At 45.7% G+C, this 27,806-nt stretch overlaps 1 protein-coding gene across 7 annotated transcripts in view; it reads left to right on the forward strand.

Moving 5' to 3' along the window:
* The window catches only part of LOC147460531 (mechanosensitive ion channel protein 6-like), a 150,159-nt gene that overhangs the window by 52,614 nt on the left and 69,739 nt on the right, over nt 1-27,806 (forward strand). For 5 of the 7 annotated variants that reach the window (XR_015187449.1, XR_015187448.1, XR_015187447.1 and 2 more), the window contains exons 5-7: nt 13,566-13,808; nt 13,941-14,156; nt 14,385-14,416. Coding sequence is in view for 2 of the 7 variants with exons in the window: in XM_086507897.1 (XP_086364023.1) it covers nt 13,566-13,808; nt 13,941-14,156; nt 14,385-14,416 (491 nt within the window). In the remaining 5 variants the exon portion in view is untranslated. The remainder of the gene's footprint in view (nt 1-13,565; nt 13,809-13,940; nt 14,157-14,384; nt 14,417-27,806) is intronic. The other 2 variants (XR_015187450.1, XR_015187451.1) reach the window with 2 other exon arrangements.

Below are 27,806 nucleotides of genomic sequence, written 5' to 3' on the forward strand. Positions count from 1 at the left end.
CAACAACAGATCTTTGCAGACTCTCTAGCATTTTTGCATCAAGAAGCAGATCAGCCAAGCGTTTTTGCATTGCAGATTTACCTCAGCGTTTTGCAGATTCTCGGTGACAGATTCAGCCCTAGCAGTAGCGTTTTCAGTTTTCAGCAATCAGCATCCGCAGAATAGCCCCCAAACCTCGCAGATCTCACCTTCCTGCAGCAGATCCTCGCCGCACGGTCAGATCAGCAAGCGTTTGCAGATTGAGCATGCTATTTGCAGATTTCAGCATCTGCGTTTTCAGCGCGTCATCGTCGCATCGTCGTCGCCGCCGTCGTCATCGAGATAGAGTGAGAATTCAGCAGATACAAGATTTGCAGATTCGAGCCATTAGTGTTTTCAGTGTTCAGCCCGTTTAGTTGCCGTCCTCATCGTCGTCGACATCGTTGGCAAGTCTATTGCATTCTAGAGAATTGTGCAATCAATAGTAGACCGCTCTGGCCATAGAGAGTGGGGCCTTCGGAGGAGTGTTTGACAACATTCTGGTGTCGTATTCTTCTCTCTCTATCTCTCAGTCTTAGCACCTTCATTCACAACGTTTACCACTTTGTTTGTGATCATTTGCACTCTCTCACTAAAGGAACGGAAGGCTCTCCCTTCCGTAAGTAAAAGGAACCTTGAGCACAATTCGCACCACTCATCTTGAGCAAAGTTCAACATTCACTTCGGCTGCACCTTACATTGGTATAAGAGCTTTGACGGTGTTCTGTATCACTCAAGGAAAGAACCACAAGACTTTTTTTTTTTGCTTGTTGCGGTCGCACGTAACCCAAGTTCTCTTGGGTGTGTCGATTCCTAATCGTGTTTTTGAAGAGTGATAGGAAACCCAAGAAAGAAGGGCTTGTCCAGTCTCCCCTTGTTTCTCTTTTCACTCATTGAGAGCGGACCGTGCACATAGCGGCCGGCCAATAGACGTGAGGTGGGAAAAAAGCAACCTTGGTATGAGCGCAAGGTCGCCAAGGGGTACGTCCGCAGGGAAGAGTATAGCTCGGGTAAGAGAAATCCTTCTCTAACACAGATTGCAAGCTAAAGAAGAACCTCAAGAACTCAAGACCCTCAAGAACCCAAGAACCCAAGTTCCTCGTGAACTTAAGAATCCAAGACTTTAGTGTATGGTCATCACCCGCAGCGGAATGGATACATCGCATGGAGGTGGTGAGCATGGAAGTGGCGAAGAAGAATTTTCCCCACCAGGAGGTTTTTTCGACCCTCCCTCTTCCCCATCTACGCAAAGGATTGCACCAAATCCTATGGAGGCTTTGGTCAAGACTATGATGGATATGAAGTTACAACAAGAATTGTGGCGCGAAGAAAGAAAGACAGAATTTGATCGTGAACACAAAGAAAGAATGGCAGTCATAGAGCGTGAGCGTGAGCAAGCATGCTTGGCGACCGAAGAAAGAAAAGCAGAATTGGATCGCGAGTGCGAAGAGTGCCCAATGCATGCAAGAGTTGGTCCTATTTTCTAATGTGCAGGCGTAGATTGAAAAGAATCAGGAGAAGAAGACTCTCTCAGTCTTGTCTTCTCCAAAGCACGACACACATGATTTGCATGATCAAGATTTGATTATTCACGAGCTTGATAATTTGCATGATCAAGATGTGATTATTCACGAGCATGCTGATTTGCATGATAAAGATGTGATTGTTCACAAGGATGATTGTTTAGTTGATACTTTGTCTAGTGAAGCTAACCTCATTGCAGATTCAATCAATCATGAAGAACCGATCTTGGCTCTCGAGTCGAGGTCCCAGGAACCCCCACAGGAAGTATTATGTGTTCGAATGATTAGTCAGCACGCATTGTTCGAGTGTTTCATTCGTGATGCTTTCCTGTATTTTAGTCGCTGTCGTTATGTGATCCCTTTTTACAGGCATGCCATATTGTACGATGAACATGATTCACTCATGAATGAGCACGGATGTATGCGGATTACTCATGAAAAGATGAAATGTTTGCATTCAAGGAATTCACATTCCATGTCTCTTCTTTGACATGACACAGTATCTGAAAGAGCACAAGAAGGATTGAGCATCAAGCATCGGCATTTTCATTGTGATTTGCCACAGTTGATAGATTTAGATCAGAAAGACAAGTTTCGATTCCAATTTTTGCATGTGTTTTATGAACGGTTTGGCACTCCGTCTCTTTGTTCATCTACATTGCATGCACAGTCTTTAACGATGATTATAAATTTTCCAGTCACTTTACATGGAATGGGTATATTCATGTTTTTGTGTTGGAAGTGGTTTCAAGAATTTTCATCCTCGGAGATTCTTGAAGAAGGTAGACGCATGACTATAGACGAAGTTGAAGCATTGAAGGAGCCACATATGACTTTGTGTCGCTTTCGGCATGGCCCAGAGAAGCAAGCGTTGCAAACCTTTATGAAGTTCAAGTATCGCACGACCCACACATTAAAGTGGACTGGAGAAGTGTCCTTCCTAGGATTCTTCCAGACGTTGTTGGCAATCTCCCTCGACGCCATACAATTCGGTACCAGTACCTCACTTTGAAAAAGAGGGGATGTCACGTGCACATCTAACCCTATGTGTACGTGGATAAGCTACTTCATGACTAGGGTTCAATTCAGTTCAACTAGCTTAGGAAGTGTTTTGGCACTTTTGTGAGTCTGTTCGCAGACCGTGCATGTCCAGGCACATAGAGTAGATGCATATCCTTTGGTTGCACAGAGCATGATCATCAGATTACCATCAGAACCCATCAGGAGCATTTTTACAGTGCACATACCTATTTTTCTTTTTAAGCCATTTTCAATTATTATTAATAAGTGACTTTGTTGGGAAACTGGGTAGGGCAATTTGGCTAAGACAATATATAAGAAAAGCTAGCGCTAGCACTTTCTGACAGAAGAGACAGCAGGGACCAAGTGTCCAACAGAGCACCTTCTCAGCAAGACTCCTTGGTAGGCCAACCTAGTGTTTTCCAGCCAATAGACCAAAGACCAGCCTAGCATTTTTCATCAAGATTCAGCCCTGGCGTTTTGCAGTGCAGATCAGCCCTGGCAACAGCAGATCTTTGTAGACTCCCTAGCGTTTTTGCATCAAGAATCAGATCAGCCAAGTGTTTTTGCATTGCAGACTTACCTCAGCGTTTTGCAGATTCCCGACGACAGATTCAGCCCTAGCAGTAGCGTTTTTAGTTTTCAGCAGTCAGCATCCTCAGAATAGTCCCCAAACCTCACAGATCTCACCTTCCCGCAGCAGATCCTCGCCGCACGGTTAGATCGGCAAGCTTTGCAGATTCAGCCCGCTATTCGCAGATTTCAGCATTTGCGTTTTCAGCGCGTCGTCGTCGCATCGTCGTCATCGTCGTCTCATCGACATAGAGTTAGAATTCAGCTGATACAAGATTTGCAGATTTCAGCCATTAGCGTTTTCAGTATTCAGCCCGTCTCGTTGCCGTCCTCATCGTCGTCGACATCGTTGGCAAGTCCATTGCATTGTAGAGATTTGTGCAATCAATAGTAGACCGCTCTGGCCATAGAGAGTGGGGCCTTCGGAGGAGGGTTTGAGAACATTCTGGTGTCGTATTCTTCTCTCTCTATCTCTCAGTCTCAGCACCTTCATTCAGTGTTTACCACTTTGTTTGTGATCATTTAGACTCTCTCACTAAAGGAATGGAAGGCTCTCCCTTCCGTAAGTAAAAGGAACCTTGAGCATAGTTCAGAGCACTCATCTTGAGCAAAGTTCAACATTCACTTCCGCTGCACCTTACAGTTTTGCAGATTCCCGGAGACAAATCAGCATAGAGCATCAGTGTTTTGCATTTTCAGCACTTAGACCCGGCATCGCACCTCGCAGATCTCACCTTCCTGCAGTTGATCCTTGCCGCACGTCAGATCAACTAGCGTGTGCAGATTCAGCCCGCTATTCATAGATTTCAGCATCTGTGTTTTCAACGCATCGTCGTCGCGTGGTCATCATTGCCGTCGTCACCGACTTAGAGTCCGAATTCAACAGATACAAGATTTGTAGATTTCAGCCCCTAGCGTTTTCAGTTTTTAGCATGTCTCATCGTCGTCATCATCGTCGGCAAGTCCGTTGCGTTTAGACCATTGTACATGGATTGTGCAATCAATAGCATAGACTTCTCTCGCCATAGAGACTGGGGCCCTTGGAAGACGGTTTGACAACATTTTGGTGTTGTATTTCTCTCTCTCTCTCTCTCTCTCTCTCTCTCTCTCTCTCTCTCTCTCAGTCTCATCACCTTCATTCACAGTGTTTACCCACTTTGTTTGTGATCATTTGCACTCTTTCACTAAAGGAACGGAAGGCTCTCCCTTCCGTAAGTAAAAGGAACCCTTGAGCACAGTCCGGAGCACTCATCTTTAGCAAAGTTCAACATTCACTTCCGCTGCACCTTACATTTAAGGTCTCTTGGGATAGTTTCCTACGACGTAAAAATTCTCTTCTTCTTCTTCTTCTTCTTCTTCTCTCTCTCTCTCTCTCTCTCTCTCTCTCTCTCTCTCATAGTGAGACTGCAGCTAACACGGCAAGATTAATAGACCTTGCACTCAATCTCTGCAAGAGAAGAACAAGGTGCTATAGAAATCCACCAAATAGACCATCAATCTTGTCCGTTGCACATGGAACCACTGGTACTAAAAGAAAGTAGTCCGCGGAAACTGATTCTCAAGCTGGCTCCATATCTCCCTCTGAAGGAAGAACACCCGAACCATGAATAACTATCTTAACTCTCCAAAGTCTCTACCTGTGTAACTGGATCACCCGAGGTAGGTGAATCCGAAGAACCAAGAAGATCGTCTCCCCACTGTAAAGAATTCCGGCTAACTGTAACTAGTTCCTACTCCGAGAAGGACCACTATCCACCTGTATGAAAGAACATTAGTCTAATTATAAGGGAAGTAGGTGTGTCCTGAATGGTACAGCCTCCAGGGATCAATCTTGAAGACAAAGCATAGGAAATAGTGCTCGGATGCATTAAGAAGAGCAACCGTCACACCACGAATCTGAAAGACAAAGCAACCACCGAAATGGCTAGAGAAGAACATCCACCAAGATACTAATTGGTTTGTGGGCTGAAGCACCCTATCCAAAGTCGTAAGAAATGGGTAAGGAAACTAAGGGTTAGAAGACACCGTGCATGGTACTCCGCCGAACGGAGCACTGGTAGTTGACTGAAGATCATAACCTAGAAGCTCTCTCTGAAAGAGAAAGTATACTCAAAGTACGCTATGAGGTAACAACTTACTCAATCCCACGTTGGAACAGAGCAAACATTGTCACCAAAAGCTCTAGACCTAAAGCTGAGAACTCTCCCCCACGATAGGAAGCCCCTTGTCACGTGACACATCCAACCCTATGTGTCCGTGGACAAGCTACATTGAGACAAGGGTTCTGTGAGTCCAGTCAGTCTAGATTAGCAAGTGTTCAGGCACTTCTGTGAGTCTGTTCGCAGACCGTGCATGCCCAGACACTTAGTGTAGATTCATATCCTCTGGTTGCACACAACATGATCATAAGCATTCCCATCAGAATCCATCAAGATCCTTTAGGGGAATTTTTCAGTGCATTTAGCCTATTTTCCCTATTTTTGACATTTTTCACTTATTATTTTTAAGTGACTTTTGTTGGAAAGTAGGTAGAGCAAATTGAGTAAGTTTGTATATAAGCAAACCTAAGCTAGCACTAATTGGCAGAAGAGGCAGCAGGAGCACACACTCAACAGGCACCATCTCAACAAAACCCCCAAGAGACCTAGCGTTTTTGGAGCAGCCAACCTGGCGTTTTTTGCATCCAGTACCTAGCGTTTTCGGCAAAACAAGTCCAGTGTTTTTGCATTGAAGCGACCTGGCAGCAGCAGATTAGCCTAGCGTTTTGTCTAGCAAGACAATTGGCGACAGTAGCAGATTTTCAGCCCTAGTGTTTTTGCATCTGCATCACTCCCTAGCGTTTTGCAGATTCTCCGCGACAGAACCTCAAGAACCATCAGCGTTTTCAGTTTTCAGCCCTTAGACACCGCAGATCAAGTCCCGAACCTCGCAGATCTCACCTTCCCGCAGCAATTCCTCCCCGCACGGTCAATTTCCGCAAGGTTTATAGTTTCAGCCCGGAAAATGCAGATTTCAGCATCTGCGTTTCAGCGCGTTGTCGTCACATCGTCGCCATCGGCATCGTCATCGACATAAAGTCAGAATTCAACAGATAAAGATTTACAGATTTCAGCCCTTAGCAGTCTCAGATTTCAGCCTGTGTCGTGTTCGTCCTCATCGTTGTCGACATCGTCGGCAAGTCCAAGCATTGTAGAGATTTGTGCAATCAATAGTAGACCGCTCTTGCCATAGAGAGTGGGGCCTTCGGAGGAGGGTTTTACAACGTCTCTAGTGTCGTATTCTCTCTGTATCTCTCAGTCTCATACACTTTTACGCACAGTGTCCATTTACTTTGTTTGTGTCCATTGCACTCTCTCATTAAGAACAGAAGGCTCTCCCTTCCATAAGAACAAAAGGAACGTTGAGCACAGTTCGGAGTACTCATCTTGAGCAAAGTTCATTCATTCCGTTGCACCTAACATTGGTATCAGAGCTTTGGCAGTGTTCTTTATCACTCAAGGAAAGAACCACAAGAACCACATAATTTTTTTTGCTTGTTGAGGTCGCACGGACCCAAGTTCGCTTAGGCGTGTCGATTCCTAATCGTGTTTTTGAAGAGTGACAGGAATCCCAAGAAAGAAGGGTTGTCCAGTCTCCCCTTGTGTCTCTTTTCACTCATTGAGAGCGGACCGTGCACTCAGCGGCCGGCCAATCGACGTGAGGTGGGAAAAAGCAACCTTGGTGTGAGCGCAAGGCCACCAAGGGGTGCGCCCGTGGGAAAGAGTAGAACTCGGGTGAAGAGAAGATCCTTCTCTAACACAGATTGTAAGCAAAAGAAGAACCTCAAGACCCTCAAGAACCTCAAGAATCTCAAGACCCTCAAGAACCCAAGAACTCAAGACCCTCAAGAACCCAAGTTCCTCGTGAACTTAAGAACCAAAGACCATAGTGCATGGTCATCACCGGAAGTGGAATGGATACTTCGCATACAGGTGATGAGCATGAGAGAGGTGATAAAGAATTTTCCCCACCAAGAGATTTTTTCGACCCTCCCCCTTCGCCATTTACACCACAAAGTGTACCAAATCCTGTGGAGGCAATGATCAAGACGATGATGGACATGATGACAACGTGGCACGAAGCAAGAATGGCAACCATGGAGCGTGAGCGCGAGCAATTACGCTTGCAGGCCAAAGAATTTGTTCGTACGCAGAAAGAAAAACAGAATTTGATCGCAAGAACGTTGTTCATTCTTCCTCTCTCATTTCTAATGTGCAGGTGAAGATTGAAGAGATTCGGTAAAAGGAGACTCTCTTAGTCTCTTCTTCTCCCAAGCATGACACACAGGATTTGCATGATGATCAAGATGTGATTTCTCATAAGCATGATGATTTGCATGATGATCAGGATGTGATTTCTCACGAGCATGATAATTTGTATGATCACGATGTGATTGTTCACAAGGATGTTGGGTTAGTTGATACTTTCTCTGGTGAAGCTAACCTCATTGCAGATTCGATCAATCAGGAAGAACCGATCTTGGCTCTCGAGTCGAGGTCCACAGAACCCCCATAAGAAGATTCGATCAAACACGAAGAACTGATCTTGGCTCTCGAGCCTAGGTCCACATAACCCCCCCAGGAAGTACTATGTGTTCAAATGATTAGTCAGCACGCATTTGGTGAGTGTTTCATTCGTGATCGTTTCCTGTATTTTAGTCAGGGTCTTTATGGGATCCCTTTTCCTAGGCATGCCATCTTGTACGTTGAGCATGATTCGCCCATGAATGAGCACGAATGTATGCGGATTTCTCATGAAAAGCTGAAAAGTATGCATTCAAGGAAGTCACATTCCTTGTCTCTTCCTTGGCATGACACATTTGTAGAAAGAGCACATGAAAGTATGAGCACCAATCATGGGCATTTCCGTTGTGAATGGCCACAGTTAATTGCTTTAGATCATAAGAGAAAGATGCGATCTCATTGTTTGCGTGTGTGTGGTGAACAGTTTGGCACTCCGTCTCTTTGTTCATCTACATTGCATGCACAGTCTTTTAGGAAGACAAGATTTTTTCCACTCACTTTACATGGAATAGGTATGTTCATGGTTTTGTATTGGAAATGGTTTCAGGAATTTTCAGCCACATGGAGATTCTTGAAGAAGAACGAAGTATGACTCTAGACGAAGTTGAAGCATTGAAGGAGCCACAAAAGACTTTGTGTCGCTTTCGGTGCGGCCCAAAGAAACAAGCGTTGCGGACCTTTATGAAGTTCAAGTACCGCACGACCCACACATTAGAGTGGGCCAGCGAAGAGTCCCTTCCAGGATTCCGGATGCTATTGGCCATACAGTTCGGTATCAGTACCTCACTTTGAAAACGAGGGGATGTCACGTGACACATCCAACTCTATGTGTCCATGGACAAGCTACAGCACGACAAGGGTTTAGTCAGTCCACTCAGTCTAGATTAGCAAGTGTTCTAGGGCTTTTGTGAGTCTGTTCGCGCAGACCGTGTATGTCCAGACACTTAGTGTAGATGCATATCCTCTGGTTGCACACAACATGATCATAAGCATTCCCATCAGAATCCATCAAAATCCTACAGGGGAATTTTTTAGTGCATTTAGCCTATTTTCCCTATTTTTGACATTTTTCACTTATTATTTTTAAGTGACTTTTGTTGGAAAGTAGGTAGGGCAAATTGAGTAAGTTTGTATACAAGTAAACCTGGGCTAGCACTAATTGGCAGAAGAGGCAGCAGGAGCACACGCTCAACAGGAACCTTCTCAACAGAACCCCCCAGGAGACCTAGCGTTTTTGGAGCGGCCAGCCTAGCGTTTTCTGCATCCAGTACCTAGCGTTTTCAGCAAAAAAAGTCAAGTGTTTTTGCATTGAAGCGACCTAGCAACAGCAGATCAGCCTAGCGTTTTTCCTAGCAAGACAACCGGTGACAGTAGCAGATTTTCAGCCCTAGTGTTTTTGCATCTGCATCATACCGTAGCGTTTTGCAGATACTCCGGGATAGAACCTCAAGAACCATCATCATTTTCAGTTTTCAGCCCTTAGACACCGCAGATCAAGTCCCGAACTTCGCAGATCTCACCTTCCCGTAGCAGTTCCTCGCCGCACGGTCAGTTTCCGCAAGGTTTATAGTTTTAGCCCGGAAAACGCAGATTTCAGCATCTGCTTTTTCAGCGCGTCATCGTCGCGTCGTCGCCATCGACATAAAGTCAGAATTCAGCAGATAAAGATTTGCAAATTTCAGCCCTTAGCAGTCTCAGATTTCAGCAGGTCTCGTCGTCCTCATCGTCATCGACATCGTCGGCAAGTCCAAGCATTGTAGAGATTTGTGCAATCAATAGTAGACCGCTCTCGCCATAGAGAGTGGGGCCTTCGGAGGAGGGTTTTACGTCTCTGGTGTCGTATTCTCTCTCTATCTCTCAGTCTCATACACTTTTACCCACAGTGTACATTCACTTTGTTTGTGACCATTGCACTCTCTCATTAAGAACGGAAGGCTCTCCCTTCTATAAGAACAAAAGGAACCTTGAGCACAGTTCGGAGCACTCATCTTGAGCAAAGTTCAACATTCATTCCGCTACACCTAACACCCCCCTCCTGCTCAATCCCAGGAAAAGAGAACAAGTACCACCTGAAAGAAATCTGAGACAACCTGGAATAAAACTGCTTCATCTGTAACGGAATAGCAAAACTTGAATCTCAAAGAACTCGAGACCCAAAGAGAATCACACCATCAATAAATTCGGACTGCTAAGAATAGGAAGACTTGAAAGATCGTCACTTGAGAATCATGTTTGCTAAAGAAGTTGTCGGGGTCCAAAAAGAACCTAGCTTCTCAAGCGAACTCCTTGAGATAAAACCAAATGTCCGCCACCTCTCTGCATCTGCCAAGTTCAAACCTGTAGGTACAATCCAATACAATATGCCAAACCGCATACAAACTCTGAAGAGCTCATATACTCCCATAGTGGTAACTTGCTTTCTTTCCTCAAATCTTCATCAAAACTAACTGTTGGAAATAGAGTTATAGGGGTTTCAAACACACACAGCTTGGAGAAGATGAACAAGCTTACGGGAAACAAAAGAGAGCGTATTGCTTAGTGCACAAATGAAAGATAAGTTAGCCCTAGAATGATGGGCATACATACAATGCACGGGGAAAAAGACCTCCTAGTGAGGGAAAAAAATGCCCCGACGGTCCTAAGTGTGTTCACACACGTCACTACCACATATATATGGTCACAAATCCCCTCTAAGAGTGATGCGGTGAATGAGAGATGACACTTAGTGCAAAGGGAAGTGCCATGCCCTAAGGGCATGATCAATCCACAAAGGGGAGTAAGCCCAAAGCTTTGCGGAAAGTTTCGAACTTCTCACGAGGCAATGCCTAAGGTTGTCTTGTGTCGGCACATAAGCCAAGCTGATTGCTCCTGTTGAGAATCTCTCTTTGACATGGTGGTAGTGCATGGAAAACTGGGTTTCTCGCAACTGCCAATGCGCTCTAACTGTCAGGGTAGATGATGTCGGTAGTGTCCTATCCAACAACCAAGTCAGCCATAAAGCGTCTGAGCCATACACACTGAATCGTAGCTGTGAAGATTGCCCTGTACTCAGCCTCACAACTGGAAGTGGCCACAGTAGGTTGCTTCTTGCTCACCCATGATATGCATGAACTGCCGAGCATGAAACAAAAATCACTTGTGGACACTCGCGTGTCATAACAACCAGCTCAATCTGAGGCCGAAAAAGCATGTAAATCTGGCGGCAATGATCCCCCCTTGGGATAAAAGTTAAAACAAGTTAAGATGTGAAGTGCCATTGAAGTAGCGAAAAATCCTCTTGACAACTTGTCTACCTTACTCGCCCCTACCCACCCCCTCTCTCCCTCGCCCCTACCCAGCCCCCTACTTGCCCCTACCCACTTCCTACCCAAGCCTACTCACCCCTATCCACCCCCTCTCTCCTTCGCCCCTATCCAATTCCTACTCGTCCCTACCCACCCCCTACTCGCCCCTACCCACCCCCTCTCTCCCTCGCCCCTACCCAGCCCCCTACTCGCCCCTACCCACTTCCTACCCAAGCCTACTCGCCCCTACCCTCTCTCACTCGCCCATATCTAGCCCAACCCCCTCACCCCTCCCCTACCTACTCCCCTCTCGAGTGAAGACCGTGTATACACAGAAGCCCCGAATGAATTTTCTGCGAGAATCAGTGATGTGCACGAATTGTTCAGTCTCTAGTTTCTACTTTTTGTCAACCTATCTCATTGAGCCGGGGTCATTACTTCTTCCGTATATCTTGCAAATATCGGCATTGCTTCATCGGTACTTCCTCCTAGCGACTCAAAATCTTCTCCAAACATCACCTTCTTTAGTGGTGTACTGTGTTTTTTTTGTTGTTTCACTGTTCTCTCTAGTCTAACTGTTTTATCTCACCGGGACGGTGAGTGGTCTTGTGGCGGGCTGTAGCAGGGCTACAATGTCATTGGCATGGGTCCTGGGACAAGCAGTTAGTTGCAGTTGGGCTTGAGTTCACATTGGGCTGACTCTTGCCTGGGCTATGACACGTGGCAAGTGTTACGGATGGTGGTCCATTGGACACCGTGGCTAGATCACCACCACCTCACTTAGGAGATAGGCTTAGCTAGATTGGATATCTGCTAGTTGTTGGTGGCTCTTGGGAGATACATATGAGTGGTTGGTTCCAGTCGTCGAGTACGCATCATCATCTACTTTTGTGTGGTCAGTCATCTAGAGTCTCTCATCAGAGTTGTACACAGCACGTCTGCACCATCCCTGTACAGTTGAGCCTCGACACCCCCACTGTACCTATGAGATCTAGATTGGAGCTGAGTGTGCTGCCTTGCCAGAGTCTATATCGGTTTCTTTGAGTTTGTTGATGTTCGTGCTGTTCATGACCTGCTGAGTCATACTGTTGTTGCTCTGTTCTTCTTTGTCTTCTGTGTTTTCATTCTGTGGAGTGAGATATCACGCACATTGCACTGAGGAGCACCGACTACAGAGCGCACGACACATTATCTCCGCTACAGTCCGAGACATAGCTATTGTTTGATCAAAATGAAAAAATATGGGGCATGTTATATATCACTTAATAGCTCTTCAAAAGGAGGATCTAAATCTATACTGGGCGTAAGATTTAGAATTGATTTGCAAAAAAATTACTAGACCCGACTTTTGAAAATATAGCTATTGAAAAACAGATTTCAACCCATAAAAGTGTACCACCCATTCATGCTTTCCCCCAATGGAATTGTAATGGATTGTTTTCTTAGTATGCTGTTTCTTTGAAGCAACCACTTAAAACACTTTGTTAGCATGTTTGAGCTTTTGGCACACGCCCATCTCTTGGAAGATTGGGCTTATTATCTTGTTGCCCAAGGTTCCTTCTCCATGCAAATTTAAACAATGGCCGCCTATTTTCTAATGGGAGGAATTTAAAGATCTTCATGAGAATCATTGCTAATTGCTTGCACCGGTGTTTGTCACAAGTCATTCCTAGTACCTACCACGTAATGGGTTATTATAAAAGGGCGCAACTTGTTTAATGTTCAGCTGCCCATTGATTATGCTAAAGCAACCAATCAGTAAGTCGCGATGTTTCACGTCGGTTTGGAGAAAGCCTTTGATCACCCTAGCTGGTCTTCTAGTGTAGACTTGATATAGGTTTTGGCTCCGATATGTCCAATATTATATGCATCATCAGTGCATGTTTCACCTCTTGTTTCATGACTGAAGCTCTTCTGCACAAGAATTCACAATGTATCATAATTTGACAAACCTATCCACTCATTAAATAGAAGGGTGGACTCTAGACCGAATGCACAAGAATCCACAATGTATCATAAATTGACAAACTTATCTGCTCATTACATAGCAGGGTGGACTCTAGACCAAATGCTCAAACTGGATGCTCGCCTACCAGCACAACTTTCCAATGTGCATTCAAATTATTTCTGAGCTTTACTAGCGCACATTATATCGAGGACCTGCAGAAGAGGAGGATGGGCAGGGTTGGGGATCAGCGGATGCAGAAGCAACATGCTTTGAAACTAATAGCTTAAATCAAGGACGGAGTGGGATTTGGGAGTGAGGGTGAAGACGAGCTGCAGAAGAGGAGGAGGCACACAGTGGAGATCAGTGGATGAGACAATGTAGACGTAGTTGACTGCACAAATTAATCTTTTCATCGATGTGAATAAAAAACTTCCAGCTTTTTGTATCAAACCCAATAGTTACGCACCTGTGATGCAAGTTTTTTCCATTGGATGTTCTCGTTTCCCATGAGATAGAATCAAACTAGACAAATTCTTTAGTAAACAGGCAAATTAAGATGAAAACCCAAAAGACATGTTCAATTCAAAAGCTGACTGATTTGTCGCAAGTAGTGATGTGAGCATATGTTTCTTTTCAGATCTTTTATAACATGGCCAGACCTGGTCAAAAAACCCTTATGATGAAAGATTTTCTGTACTTCCTACATGAGGAACAAGCACTAAGGGCTTTTTCCCTGTTTGAAGTTACCGAATCTGGTGAAATAACAAAAAAGTCACTCACCAAATGGGTCGTTGGAGTGTATAAAGAGCGACGTGCCCTTGCGTTAACATTGAATGACAACAGGACTGTGGTTGCAAAGCTACATAAAGTTCTGAATATTGTAAGACATGTGATGATACCAATCTGTTTGTAAGCTAAACATGTACTTGTTTCACTGTTCACTTTTCTCTCATGGAACTATTGTGCAGCCATAACAAAGACTTACTGTGTAAAAAAACATTTGAACTTGCAGGTGCTGGTATTGACTCTCTTTATTGTTTTCTTTCTTATCTTTGGAGTGGAAACATCGAAACTTCTAGTGTTTTTCTCTTCGGTGTTTCTTCCATCGGTGTTCGTGTTTGGCAATTCTGCAAGAACCACGTTTGAATCCCTCATCTTTCTGTTTGTTACACATCCTTTTGATGTGGGAGACAGAGTTGTTGTAGATGGGACAAATATGCTTGTTGAGGTATTTGTTGTCTCATCTTAATCTAGCACTATTTGCTTGTCATATGGATCAATAAAATACCATTGCTTCTTGTTCCTAAGAATTGTTTTCAAAGAAGACAATTTATGTTTGCGTGGAACCAAGAATTATTTTCATATTGGCTATGGAGTTTTAACGTGCTTGGTTCTACTTAACGGCCCATAAACATACAAACTGATATTATCTAATTTATCCTGTTTGTATCTGCAGGAAATGAATGTCCTGAACACAATTTTCTTGGGGTAAGTCTCGTCCTCATTCACAAGTATTCTCACAATAAATATTTGAGTATGTGCTCTGAGTCACTAACATGTGGAATTTAATTACCCCTCAACACATCAGTCCTTGAGAGCTACTAAAAGGATACTTGACACATTGAAAGTCCGAAACCAAGCATGAGTAGATGACTAGATATAATCATTCAAACCGAGTGTCGATCATAGTGGAAGAAATTAAACAAAAGATTTTATCCAATTCAAATGGGATGTGCAAAGTTCTGGAGAAACAAAATGAAGTGAAATGTTATATTAACGTCTTCAAAAGGCCAAAATGACCTATGAGACCAATCTGTTACAAAATAGTGAATCTCATACCATGTCTGGGTACAAAGAACTAGAACAAAGATACTACTACTAGAATCCATCCTCATCTGCACTCTGGATGTCAAGAGAGTATGGCTTGATCCTCTATTGTAGTCTCCGTCGATGGTGTGTAGCCCTCTCTCTTCAATCGTGGCCGTCTGGATCTCCGTAGCTCCAGTGCTCGGTTGATGAGAGTGCCGGTAGTGGTCGAATGAGTGTGGGCTGAGCTCTACAGTGATGGCTGCTCCTCTGGCTGTCCCATATCTAGTGAAAAGAAATCTGTAATCTGTCTCTGGGACTGTCTCTTTCTAGCTCCCCCCAGTAAAGTATCTCTATATCTGTGTAACTCAAGTAGTTATAGCCCAAGACATCTCTGATCCTCATAACTCATGACCCTAGAGAAAGGACCGAAACGCTCTCTGAATAAGCAGTGGAAATGGCTCCATAACTCATAGTACACTGTGCAATGACATATGTAATGTAGCTCTGTCTTTGGCTCTAGCTGGCATAAGCTGCATATCCTGCTGTCTGCTGGTATCCCCTTGAATCTACTGTCTCAATCTCCAGCTGATGTGAGGATGTGCGTATCTGACCAATGGCACACGGCAAACCATGAGACATATGTGTGTCCATGTAGCTGGGTCAAATCACAAACCCATCTCCTGTGAGGTGGAGAAGATGCTCTCTATAGAAATTTATCTTCATGCCCAACTCCTATTGCGGCTCCATCCATGTCCTCCTGGTATCTAGCTGGATCAGGTCTTGACGAATGAGACTAGTAATCTCCACCTGTGTAAGAGATATCGAGGGTGCGTGAAGAGAGTATTGGAAAGGGGGCAGCCCGTCCATGGTGAAGCCATGCATCTCAAACCATGATGTCATCTGTGCATACCAGCATGAAGTGTCCCCCTGAAGAGCTAACTGTTTGGAAGACTCAAGGGCCAGGCTAGCATATTTGGAGAATGAGGGAGTGTGCAGCCTATCCATTTCTTTTAATGTTCCCTTGCTTTTTATATGTAAGCAGCCGTTTATTGAGCAAAGGGTCTGCCTGCCTCATAAAAAAACGGAGACCTTAAGAGAGAGACCCAGCTTAGGCATGTAAGCTGGCTAGTAGTGGTTTAGGCTAAGTTGGATTTGTTGTAAAGTTTGCTTCATAGGGAGTTCTTACAGAACTAAGAAGGCTAAGTCCCTATGATTAACATAAAAGATACTTCCTTGTTGATACCTCTCAAAAATGGTAAGAGTGGCACTGGTCTTGATTAGAACTATATTGTGTGTCTGTAGTCATGAAAGAGAGAAGATGTGTGAGAGAAATTGTACATTAGATCTATCGGGGTAATACATGCAAGAAAAATAACATGAATGCCACGAAGAAAATAAATATGCAATGTACCTTTTGAAAGAGACATGGGAGCCCAGGTGAGGGTGAAAGTTGAATATTGTCACGTGCACATCTAACCCTATGTGTACGTGGACAAGCTACTTCACGACATGGGTTCAGTTCAGTTCAGTGAGTCTAGAATAGGAAGTGATCTGACACTTTTGTGAGTCTGTCCGCAGACCGTGCATGTCCAGACACTTAGATTAGATGCATATCCTCTGGTTGCACACAACATGATCATCAGATTTTCAGTTAGAACCCATCAGGAGCATTTTTACAGTGCATAGACCTATTTTCCCTATTTTTGACATTTTTTCACTTATAATTAAGTGACTTTTGTTGGGAATTGGGTAGGGCAAATTCACTAAGCCAATACATAAGAAACCTAGCGCTAGCACTTTTTGGCAGGAGAGGCAGCAGGAGCACCTTTGTTCAACAGGCAACCTTCTCAGCAAAACCGCCACCAGGACCTTAGCGTTTTGCACCATCTACAACAAGCTAGCATTTTTGCACCCAGATCAGCCAGCGTTTTTGCACTTGCAGATTCCGGCGACAATAGAACAACAGATCAGCCTAGCGTTTTGCATTTGCAAGGCAACCGGCGACAACACAACCAACAAAAGCCCTAGCGTTTTTGCAAGGAGATGATTTTCAGCCTTAGCGTTTTTGCATCAGCATAACACTTCAGCGTTTTGCAGATTCACTGCGACGGAATCCCAAGAAGCACCAGCGTTTTCAGTTTTCAGCACTTAGACACAACAGAACAAGTCCCGAACCTCGCAGATCTCACGTTACCGTAGCAGATCCTCGCCGCATGGCCAGATCCAGCTAAGTTTACGGTTTCAGCCTGGAAAACGCAGATTTCAGCATCTGTGTTTTTCGGCACGTCGTCGTCGTATCATCGTCATCGACATCGTCACCGACATAGAGTCAGAATTCAGCAGATAAAGATTTGCAGATTTCAGCCCTTAACATTTTCAAATTTCAGCCTGTCTCGTCATCGTCCTCATTATCGTCGACATCGTCGGCAAGTCCAAGCATTGTAGAGATTTGTGCAATCATAAGTAGATTGATCTTGCCATAGAGAGTGGCGCCTTCGGAGGAGGATTTGACAACATTCTGGTGTCGTATTCTTCTCTCTCTATCTCTCAGTCTCAGCATCTTCATTCACAGTGTTCACCACTTTGTTTGTGTCCATTGCACTCTCTCACTAAAGGAACGGAAGGCTCTCCCTTCCGTAAGTAAAAGGAACCCTTGAGCACAGTTCGGAGCACTAATCTTGAGCAAAGTTCAACATTCACTTCTGTTGCACCTTACAAAAACTGAAGTAGGAAACAAGTCAACTAAAAAGTAGGCTTGTCCAGTGAATAAAATCTTTACAAAAACAATGGAAGAGAAAATGTTTCCATCATGAATGCTGATATAAGTATTGTGTGATGTCAAAAGAATACAATGTCACGTGCACATCTAACCCTGTGTGCATGTGGATAAGCTGTTCCTACTTCTAGGGTTTAGGTAGCCTAGGAAGTGTTATGGCAACCTTGTGAGCTTGTACGCGGGCGGTGGATGTTCAGGCACTTAGAGTAGCTGCATACCCTCTGATTGCACAACCCGAGCATGATCATGTTCCACCGCATAACCCAGTTTGCGACCGCATGTGAACCACCTCTTATTTAAATCAGTTATTAGAGAAGTGACTCTTTAATTGCAAATCATGGGGGGCTGAATCGACCTTGCCGGACCCAGCTTTTTGAACCTATAAGGGAAGGCAGGGGGCTACAGTTGAAGGAGAGGAGCTGGAAGTTGACGGGAGCACCGAGTTGTGCCGCAAGAGTCGGCAGAAGCTCAGCGTTTTCTCAGCGTGGAGACCAGCGTTTTCAGCCTAAGAACCAGCGTTTTCAGATCAGCCTTCGCCTCGCCGTGTCGCACCCTTGCCGGTTTCCCACCAACACCCAGATCAGCCTAGTGTTTTCAATTCCAGCACAAACCAGCCAGTGTTTTGCAAATTCAGTTTCAGCCAGCTAGCGTTTTTGAATTCTCAGCCTGGCATGCATCGGCGGTTGCAGAGCATCCTCGTAGAACCGCTACAGTAGTAGATCCAGCAGGTCGAGAGGAATGCAAGGCGAGAAAGGGGGCGGGTGGGTTGCTACGGGCAGCGCGAGGCGGGAGAGGGGGGGTGGCGGGCTGCTGATAGCAGCGCAAGGAGGGGAGGGGGGGCTGGCGGGCAGGTGGAGGTAGCGATGGCTAGCAGGAGGGTCAGCAGCACCGAGCGCAGTTTTGGGAATCTTTCTCTTCTTTCAATGAGGAGATATCGCAATCGGAACAGTTTGTGTTCAGGGCTTAGAAAACATCATTCTCATAGAGAGCAGTATTTGTGAGTGGCTCATGAAAGGTCAACAAAGAGTGCTGCCATAATCCATAACACTAAATAACATGCAGCCATATCAAGCAATTGTCCTCAAAGACAGCAGCATTTGTGAGCAGCTCATGAACGGTCAACAGAAAGTGCCCGCCATCATCCATAACAAAAATAACATGTGGCCATATCGAGCACTTGTCGGTGTGGTAACATCAAAGAGGCCCCCATATGCAGGCAAGTCGGTTGTCCCTTGCCACAAGTGACTGCAAGCTTAAGGAATAGCATCATCTATCTTAGAGATCCTTTGGGCCCTCTACGGCTAGAGGATTGCTCAATCATGAGCTTCGTAGCAACACATCTACAAGGTATCCACTGCGCAAGAGACAAGGCAAGGCCCATCCCAGCCTGCCAGTCAATGTGAGTCCTCTCCCCCAACTAACGTGTCGCATGATCCGGAACATAGAAGTTCTACATTGGTGATTGGTGCTCAATCTCTTTTGCCTTCCTGGACGTGTCGAATCTATCCTCTCCTCATCTCCACCCAAATTTTTTTAAAAAATGGGGCCTTTCAAAAACACTGAAGGCAGTTTACAAAAATAAATTATAGTAAAAAAGAAGAGGAACACCTCTCCTCAAAAATAAAGACCAGGGGTAAGCACCAGCAATGTTATGTATCTGACAACACCAGCTTCCCATCGCAGCATCAAACTGTTATGCCATATGTTTGAAGTACTCATACCCAATGCGTCCCTCCATAGCTATCCTGATCTGATTCCACAAGGCCTTTGCAATCATGGAAGACTCCCATGGATAGCCAAGAGTTGACTCAAACATAAGCTATACATTGGTGTGGCAATCACACCACAGAAAGCTGGCCCATGACGCGGAGAAAATAACTTAAAGAAGATATCTATCTGCCAAAGGCTATTACTAGGCTGCACCTTAAGAAATCTCCATGGTCTCCAAGCAAAGAAATGAGCAAGCAACTGCATGTATACATGAACATCTGAGTAAGAGGGAGTGTTGGGCTCTCTCTCCTCCACCTGTCCACATGCTGAAGTACCCACAACTGTAGTAGTATCTCTGACGGAGTAGCTAATAATTTTTCTGCCTGAAGCATCCCTAGCTGTTGATCACTTTCTGGAACCTCAGAGGACCCTGCTAACTCCCACTGTCAGATGGTCTATCGAGATTCCAAAAGCTGCTCCTCCCCCTCTGTGGAACGCGGAACGGGAACGGCAACGGGATCCCCGCGGAACGGGGGAACGGCTAGGGGTCCGGAACGGGAACGTCGCGGAACGGGAGGTATAAAAAACACTCAAATAGTGAAATTTTTAGCTCCTTGTGTTTAAATACAAGGAGTATTAGAGTGCTTTGACTCTAATACTCACAAAAAACTCGTTTTGAAGACCATTCAACCTTGCTATGACTAGATGATGAGAGAGAGAGAGAGAGAGAGAGAGAGAGAGAGAGAGAGAGATGGAGAGGGAGAGATTTGAGAGAGTGGGAGGGAGAGGAAGAGAGCTTGAAGGCTTGAAGCCTTGAGCCTTGAGAGAGTGAATCTTGAGAGGGAGAGATCTTGAGAGTGAGAGGGAGAGAGCTTGAGCCTTGAGGATTAGCTTGTGAAGAGAAAGGGGGAGGGGGGTGCATTTTATGAGTCCTTGAGGCCTTGCACACTTTCAAAAGAAGCCTAAACATTTACTTCAATTTTTTCAATTTTTGCCAAATTTGTTTGTAGCCGTTGGCCGTTCCAGGGGCATTCCGGAATGGTCCGGGGGCGTTTCGGAACGTTCCGGAACGGCCGTTCCGGTTTGCATTGGCCACCCGGAACGTCAGACATTCCGGGACGTTCCGGAACGTTCGGGAAGGGAACTGCCCCCCGGAACGCCGGAACGGGGGCTAGGGGGCGTTCCCCGGTAACTATGCTCTCTCTACTAAGATTTACATGGATAAAATGTTGAATTAAAGATCTCTATCTCTGCCTCTCGACCTGTCAACTGTTGACTTTGTTGATTCTCTTGTGTCTATGAATGTTGTTGGCTCTCTTCTTGTCCCTATGTATGCATAGGCTATGATCCACCCATCAGTGCTGTAGCAGATTTGGCCACTCTAGGGACAAACCGTCTTCGGAGAACCTTCTTACAACCTTTTCCAAGGTGACCCATCATATTACATCTCAAGCATTGTTTGGCCTGCCTGTAATCAAGATCTGCTTGGTTTGTATGATACTTTTCCATTGACAAGAGGTGCTCTCTAGACAGTCAATGGAAGAGGCCATTGCCACTCTAATTGAAGGATCAGATTTTTCCAAGGTGACTTATAATATTACATCTCAAGCATTGGTTTGTCTTGCCTGTAACCAAGATCTGCTAGGCTTCCATTGACTAGAGGTGCTCTCTAGAAAGTCAATGGAAGAGGCCATCGCCACTCATATGAAAGGATCAGATTTTTCAAGTTGCATAGACCCAGCAAAAGGTGTCCCAAAAAAAGATCCGAACAGTTGAAGCACACTAGTGTAGCAGGGCTACAGTGTCACTTCACAAGACAGACAGAGACAGTTGGACAGTTGGTTACAGTTGGTTTGGTTCACACTGGACGGACCCTCTGGGCTGGGGAGTGACACGTGGCAGGGTACCGACGGTGGTCTAGTGGACATCGTGGCCAGGTCACCACCACCACTCAGTTTGGAGATAGACTTAGCTGACTGGACATTTATGAGCCGTTGGTGGCTCTTTATGGTTGTACATATGAGTAGTCGTTTTGGGTCATTAGTATCATCTTTCACGTAGTCGTCTAGAGTGAGTCTATACACAGAGCACGTCTTCACCATCCCGGCACATCTGAGCCTCGACACCCCCATTGTACCTGTGAGTCCTGGGCTGGAGCTGAGTGTGCTGCCACGCCAGAGTCTGTATCAGTTCTTTGAGATAGTCCAGTCATATGTTCTGGTTTGCTGTTGTGCCTTTGTGAGCTCTGTTGATGTCTATTGTTTCCTTTCTTTTCAGTCTGTTTGAGTGAGATTGTCACGCACCATTGCACTAAGGAGCACCCACTGTAGAGAGCACGACACATTAGCTGCGCTACAGGTGCTCCCATTTTGGCGATCACGATGGGACACGAACCCACAATCTCCCGCTTCTAGTCTGGAGTCTCCAAGGGTCGTGGTTTTGTTCAGTTTGAACAAGTGGAATCTTCCCAGATGGTGATTGAGAAAGTGAATGATATGTAATCAATGACTTGACGAGGCTCAAAATTCAATAATGTGTATGTGAAGAATATTGCAGAGTCTATGTCAGATAAGAATTTAGGAGCATCTTTGAAACCTTTGGTCCCATTAGCAGTGCGGTTATTATGAGGGATGCTGATGGCAAATCAAAGTGCTTCGGTTTTGTGAATTTTGAGAGCGCAGATGATGATGCAAAGGCAGCTCAAAGTCAAAGTCGTCGTGTGACTGCAATCCACCTCCCATGTATCATCCTGGAGCTCCAAGAATGGGCCAGCAAATAGACCAGCAAATGTTTTATGCCAGCAAATATTTGTTGTATGGAAAGCCCCCTCTTCCCAATTAGCCCAACTTTCTCCCCTTTATCCCAATTCGTTCAACCCTCCCCTCCCCTCTCCCCCAACTCGTTTGGCCCCTCCAAATTAGTACCCCCTCTCCTCCCAATTCGTTCCCCTCCCCTTGCTCCCAAATTCGCCCCCCTCTGCCCTCTCCCTATTCACCCCCTTCCCTTGCCCAATTCGCTCGCCCCTACCCTCTCTCTACCTCGCCCTTAACCAATCCCACCCCCTCACCTCTCGCCCCTACCCTCTCTTCCTCTCACCTACCTAGCCCCCTCGCCCCTACCCTCTCTTCCTCGCACCTACCTAGCCCCCTCGCCCCTACCCTCTCTCTCCCTCGCCCCTACCCTATACACTCTCCCCTACCCTATACCTTGGCCCCTACCCTCTCTCTCCCTCGCCCCTACCCACCCCCTTGGCCCTACCCTCTCTCTCCCTCGCCCATACCCAATCCCCCACCTCTCGCACCTATCCACCCCTCGCCCCTCGCCCCTACCCTTACCTCACCCATCGCCCTGTGTCTCCTTTGGCTCGCCCTAACGTTCGTGAACCCTCGCCCTCCTACCACTCTGTGCCTCGCCCCTACTGGGATCGCCCCAAGCTAACACCACTCAACCCTACTCGTAAAATAAACCGCCCCTCTTGAATCTACTGCTCCCTACATCAACCTCCTGCTAGTGTCGGGTCTCGTGTCTGATACACTCTTCCAACTGTACTCACTATGGCAGGAGGTAGCAAGAAACAGACAGAAGGTGGTAGCAACCAAAAAGAATTGTTGAGAAAAAAGAAAGCTGTGGTTGCAGAATCAGAGAGTGAGGAGATGTCAGTAAGCAGTAGCCTCGTCTTGGATGACATAACTTTCAGTGACCCCAGTGATGAAAGCTACAAAGCAGACTCGCCGTCTGAGTCAGAAGCACACTTCGAGTCAGATGCTTCGAGTGATCAAGAGGACCGTACAAAATCAGCTCAAAAGAAAGGTAAACAACCAATCATGAGTCATATAATCAAGAGGCCTGCAACATCCAAAAATCTCACCGCGTTCTCTTTGGATTTTTATTTACAGCAGCCTCGACCATCTCTGAGCGAGGTCTTTTCCAATGCTTAGCTGCAGACTCTGGGTCTCACAACATTGGCCGATGCCGATCTACCTACCACTGTTCTTGCGGAGATGATACATCAAATGTTAAAAGATTTTTCCAAGGTAAGGGGCCACAAGTTGACAGCTACAAGGCTTGGCCATGCCATGGGTATGACTAGCTTTCCATCTGTGAAGCCGGCTACACGCACTTTTTCTAAGCTGTCCAAGGATGCAACAATTCAAGCATGTCAAGAACTGCTAAGTTCGGATCACCCAAACTGTGAAAGGAACAAACGGATTCTGGCAATCTTCAGGTATTACTTTCTCGCTAGAGAAGCCAAAGAAGATAAAGAAAAAGGTGATCTTCCTACTATCTTCTCCCACTGCGACGGCCTCTACTGTTTGATCCACACCATACCCTGTGGATTCCACCAGATTCTCTTTACGTCTTTACAGTCTAGGGCTAAACGATTTCGGGCCCAAGTGCAATCTGTGCAGTTAAGCTTCAAATGTTTTGCAGCACCTCTCTTGGCATGGGTCATAAATATATATGTTAGCCTTGATGAAGTGGATGAGGATCCACAGGGAACCTCAAAAGGGAAAATAAAATCTGTAAGTATTCAAGCTGACCCTATAGTCACCAAGAAAAAGAAGATCAAGGCGAAGGATACAGTGTAGTCTTTACTCTCCTTGCCAGTTTCAGAGAGCCAGCAGACTAAGGTGACGCATCTTCCGAGTCACACTCCATCTACTTCTACCCCTCGTTCTATTGTGCGAGCGCTAGTGTCTACTTCCGCTCCTCAAGACAGGATGGCCGCTTCGCCCTTACAGGATCCTCTCCCTTCTTCTCCCATCTTCACTCATACTCCAGTCAACATATCTCACTCTCCATCTACAACAACCATCTCAGAGGTACCTACTACACCCATTGTACCGACTCCTAGCTCGCTGGCTGTGCCACTTACGCGTCCTCCAGCATCCCATGCATTTGATATATCTCCAGGGATGCCCGACTTTACTTCTCTGTTTCAGCTTTCTGAGAAGTTACTTCACGACTCAAGGGCTGCTATTGCCACTATAAAACTAGGTACAGAGCAGCTAGCTGCCACGCACCAGCGTCACTCTGCCACATATGCAGCTATGGAAGGATCTCTGAGAGTCGTCGAGAGTGCCATCGCAGATCGAGATGCTACGATTTTCGCATTATAATAAGCATTGAAGATTAAGTCAAAGATCATTGACGACCTAAGAGCACAGCTATCAGGATTTCAAGAGATGCTTTTGTATGGTAATAGGTCTACACAGGTTCCTGTGGGATATGGATGGACTGGGCCAAGGACACAGGTCCAGACTCCTGCAAGGTATGCAGGAGCAACAGGTCCCTCTCAGCTGTTCTTGGGATCGTACACACAGCCAGGGACATAGGTCCAAACACCTGCAGGGTATGTACTATGCAGGAGCATCAGCAGGTCCCTCTCAGCAGTTCTTGGGATCGTACACACAGCCCACATTCCAGTACTATACTTCGCAGGGGCCTCAAGGTCAGGTACCACAGGTGCAAAGCGTTCCTTGCTGTGATGGTGTTGCTGGTGCACACCGCCATGGTTGTGTCACTAGGCGTCCTGAGTACACTTCAGGGCAGGTGCTTCCATCCCCCGTAGCAGGTGGCTGCTCCAACCACAGGGAGCCAGTGTGTTCAGAACATAGTCCAGTAGCCGCGTTACCAATCGATTTGATGGCTCCCTCGGACGTCGAGACTTTTGGTGCAGCAGTGGCGACGACATTTTCTCTTGGGTAATAGGACCGCATTGCTTGCTACTCCTTTCATTGTACATATGGTTACTTTTTGCAGTTTTTCAGTGTTTGGCTCACCGAGACGGTGACCAGTCTTGTGGCGGGCAACCTGTATAGCAGGGCTACAATGTCACTTCACAGGACAGATAGAGACAGTTGGACAGTTGGTTAGAGTTGGTCTGGTTCACACTGGACGGACCCTCTGGGCTGGGGAGTGACACGTGGCAGGGTACCGACGGTGGTCTAGTGGACATCGTGGCCAGGTCACCACCACCACTCAGTTTGAAGATAGACTTAACTGATTGGACATTTATGAGCCGTTGGTGGCTCTTTATGGTTGTACATATGAGTAGTCGTTTTGGGTCATTAGTATCATCTTTCACGTAGTCGTCTAGAGTGAGTCTATACACAGAGCACGTCTTCACCATCCCGGCACATTTGAGCCTCGACACCCCGATTGAACCTGTGAGTCCTGGGCTGGAGCTGAGTGTGCTGCCACGCCAGAGTCTGTATCAGTTGTTTGAGATAGTCGAGTCATATGTTCTGGCTGCTGTTATGCCTTTGTGAGCTCTGTTGATGTCTATTGTTTCCTTTCTTTTCAGTCTGTTTGAGTGAGATTGTCACGCACATTGCATTGAGGACCACCCATTGTAGAGAGCACGACACATTATCTGCGCTACAACTAGGCAACCAAAAATTTGCTGGCAGCCCTGGAAAAAGGTTTTCAGTGGTACTTGGGGAAATTTGTATTTGTCCTCAATTTCAACAACATCATTGTCTTCTTCGCACTGAGGCAAAAATATTAATTATGCACCCAAATCAAGAGGGGAGCATACCAATAGGGCAAATAAAAATTTGATGATTGTGGACTACAATGCTTGGTCTATTTGGACTAGTTCCTATTCTAGTGGTCGAGAGGACTAATGGACCAGGTGACACTTCTGCCGGACTGGATTACGACGAGTAGTGGACCACTAGACAAGCACTTTGGCAGCAGATGGATAAATGGTAACTAGGGAATCAGTGTGACCTAGTGCCCATTCGGTTCACCTACCACAGGCTACATACTTTAGGCACTGAGCACTTGTACAAATTCCATGCGCATGAGGTGGAGTTTGGAAGAGCCTTTGGGGCTCAAGGATTTAGTGGAGACGACGAAGCATTATAGAGTTGAATTTCTTCATCTTTTCTTTCATCAAAGAGGGTGCAAGAGTGGAGCCACCTTCGAAAGAGCAAATCAATACCTATTCACGTAATCCGTGACTCGCTCGTGCTATTATCGGGCAAACCGATCCCAATCTTCTTTCATGTCTTCCTCAAGGTATAGAGGTAAGAAGAAGTTTGTCGGAAAATTCCGCCTTGAATTGAATCCAAGTCTTGTTTTGAATTCCTTGCACAGCTTTGGTATACCATCAAGTACTCGCAATCCCTTTAAGGTGTTTGGTCACATGCCTCATCTTCGACTCTTCTGAGAAATTGCCGTTTGCAAAGGCAACTTCAAATTGTTGAATGAAAGGGGTAGCTTTCGAAACACCTTCCCTTCCGTCAAAAGTATCAAACTTGATTGGAGTGTTCTGAGGTCTAGAGACCTTCTTCATATCCTTGCCGAAATAACGAGATTTCTTGGCTATGGTTCTCGATTGATGTTCATGGATATTTTCTGGGTTTTGAAGTATCTTGAGCATTCCGCTCCTCAGATTCTCTAGGTTCTTGAGCATCATGCTCTTGTCGCCTTCTCAAAGAATCCCAAATCTTGTCGACTTCTTGCAGAGGGAAAATCTGCGAGCTTTTCTTGCAGGGCTTAGGGTTCTGCCTACTTACTTCTCTCTTAACTTGTCATGGCTTCTTCCCGTATCTTCCTAGAGGAGTCCTCCTTTACAAAGAAAGAGAGGAGACCATGCTCTCATACCACTGTCACAAACGGGAGCGCATAACAATATACTTGGATAAACAGAATTTATCACTTAATACTGAAGCTAGAGTATATAGAGAGAAATAGAGAATGAGAAGATTAACACAATACCAGGGATCAATTGATGGGCTGTTCCCTCTCCCCCCCCCCGTAATAGTATCTTTATCATTGAGGAGAAGTCTATACAAGCACTTGAACCGAACGTATTACCAAGTTTGTTCTAGAATCATACTCGATGGTTCCCGGAAGCCTCAGCTCCCTATTCCTAGGGCAAAACCCTATTCCAAGGAACTTCCATTCCTTATTCTGAATCCTCAAGAACCAAAGTTCTGGCCTCTAGATCTCACCTTCCAGACGACTCAAGGCATGGCATCCCTGTAACTCTTTCCCGACTCTGTTCCCATAGTCCTCTTCTTGCAAAACAAATTTGCTTTCTTGGTCGTGAAGTCCTTTCCTTGGGAATCTCAACTTTCAGTTCACATCTCCAGAGTCTACCTCTCTTGGATCCGTGGATCTACTTCCCAAACTTGGGTACGAAACCCTTGGGCTGATCTGGCTCTAGTTCCTCAAAGCGCTTTTCTCCTACAGAGGCTCATGCCTTCCTCTTGCTCCTACTCCCTCGTGAAGAGGAAGTACATCTGCAAACAAACACTCAGAGATCATAACATGAAAAACGTTACCTCCAAAGTCTCGACGCTCAAAATGCAACTCGGTTCTCGGAAAGCAATTCCTCGGAAGAGATCTCTAGTCATAGAATCCTCTCTTCCAATCCTACACACAGAAAAGGTGTGCTCTCGAGTTCCTTCGCGTAAATCAGCCGCGTCTATGACGTTTATGGGTTGAAAACAGAGGAAAAGAGCAGCTTGTCGCGTCGGAAACTCGCTCTGTAGGCACGTCTTTGCGATGAAACTCACGCATTCGGTCTTGGCGCCATCCGGTACAGTCGGGGCAGCCATGGGACTCATG

This window comes from Adiantum capillus-veneris, chromosome 3 (genome assembly GCF_014529385.1).
Source record: "Adiantum capillus-veneris isolate H3 chromosome 3, ASM1452938v2, whole genome shotgun sequence".
Taxonomy (NCBI): Eukaryota; Viridiplantae; Streptophyta; class Polypodiopsida; order Polypodiales; family Pteridaceae; genus Adiantum; species Adiantum capillus-veneris.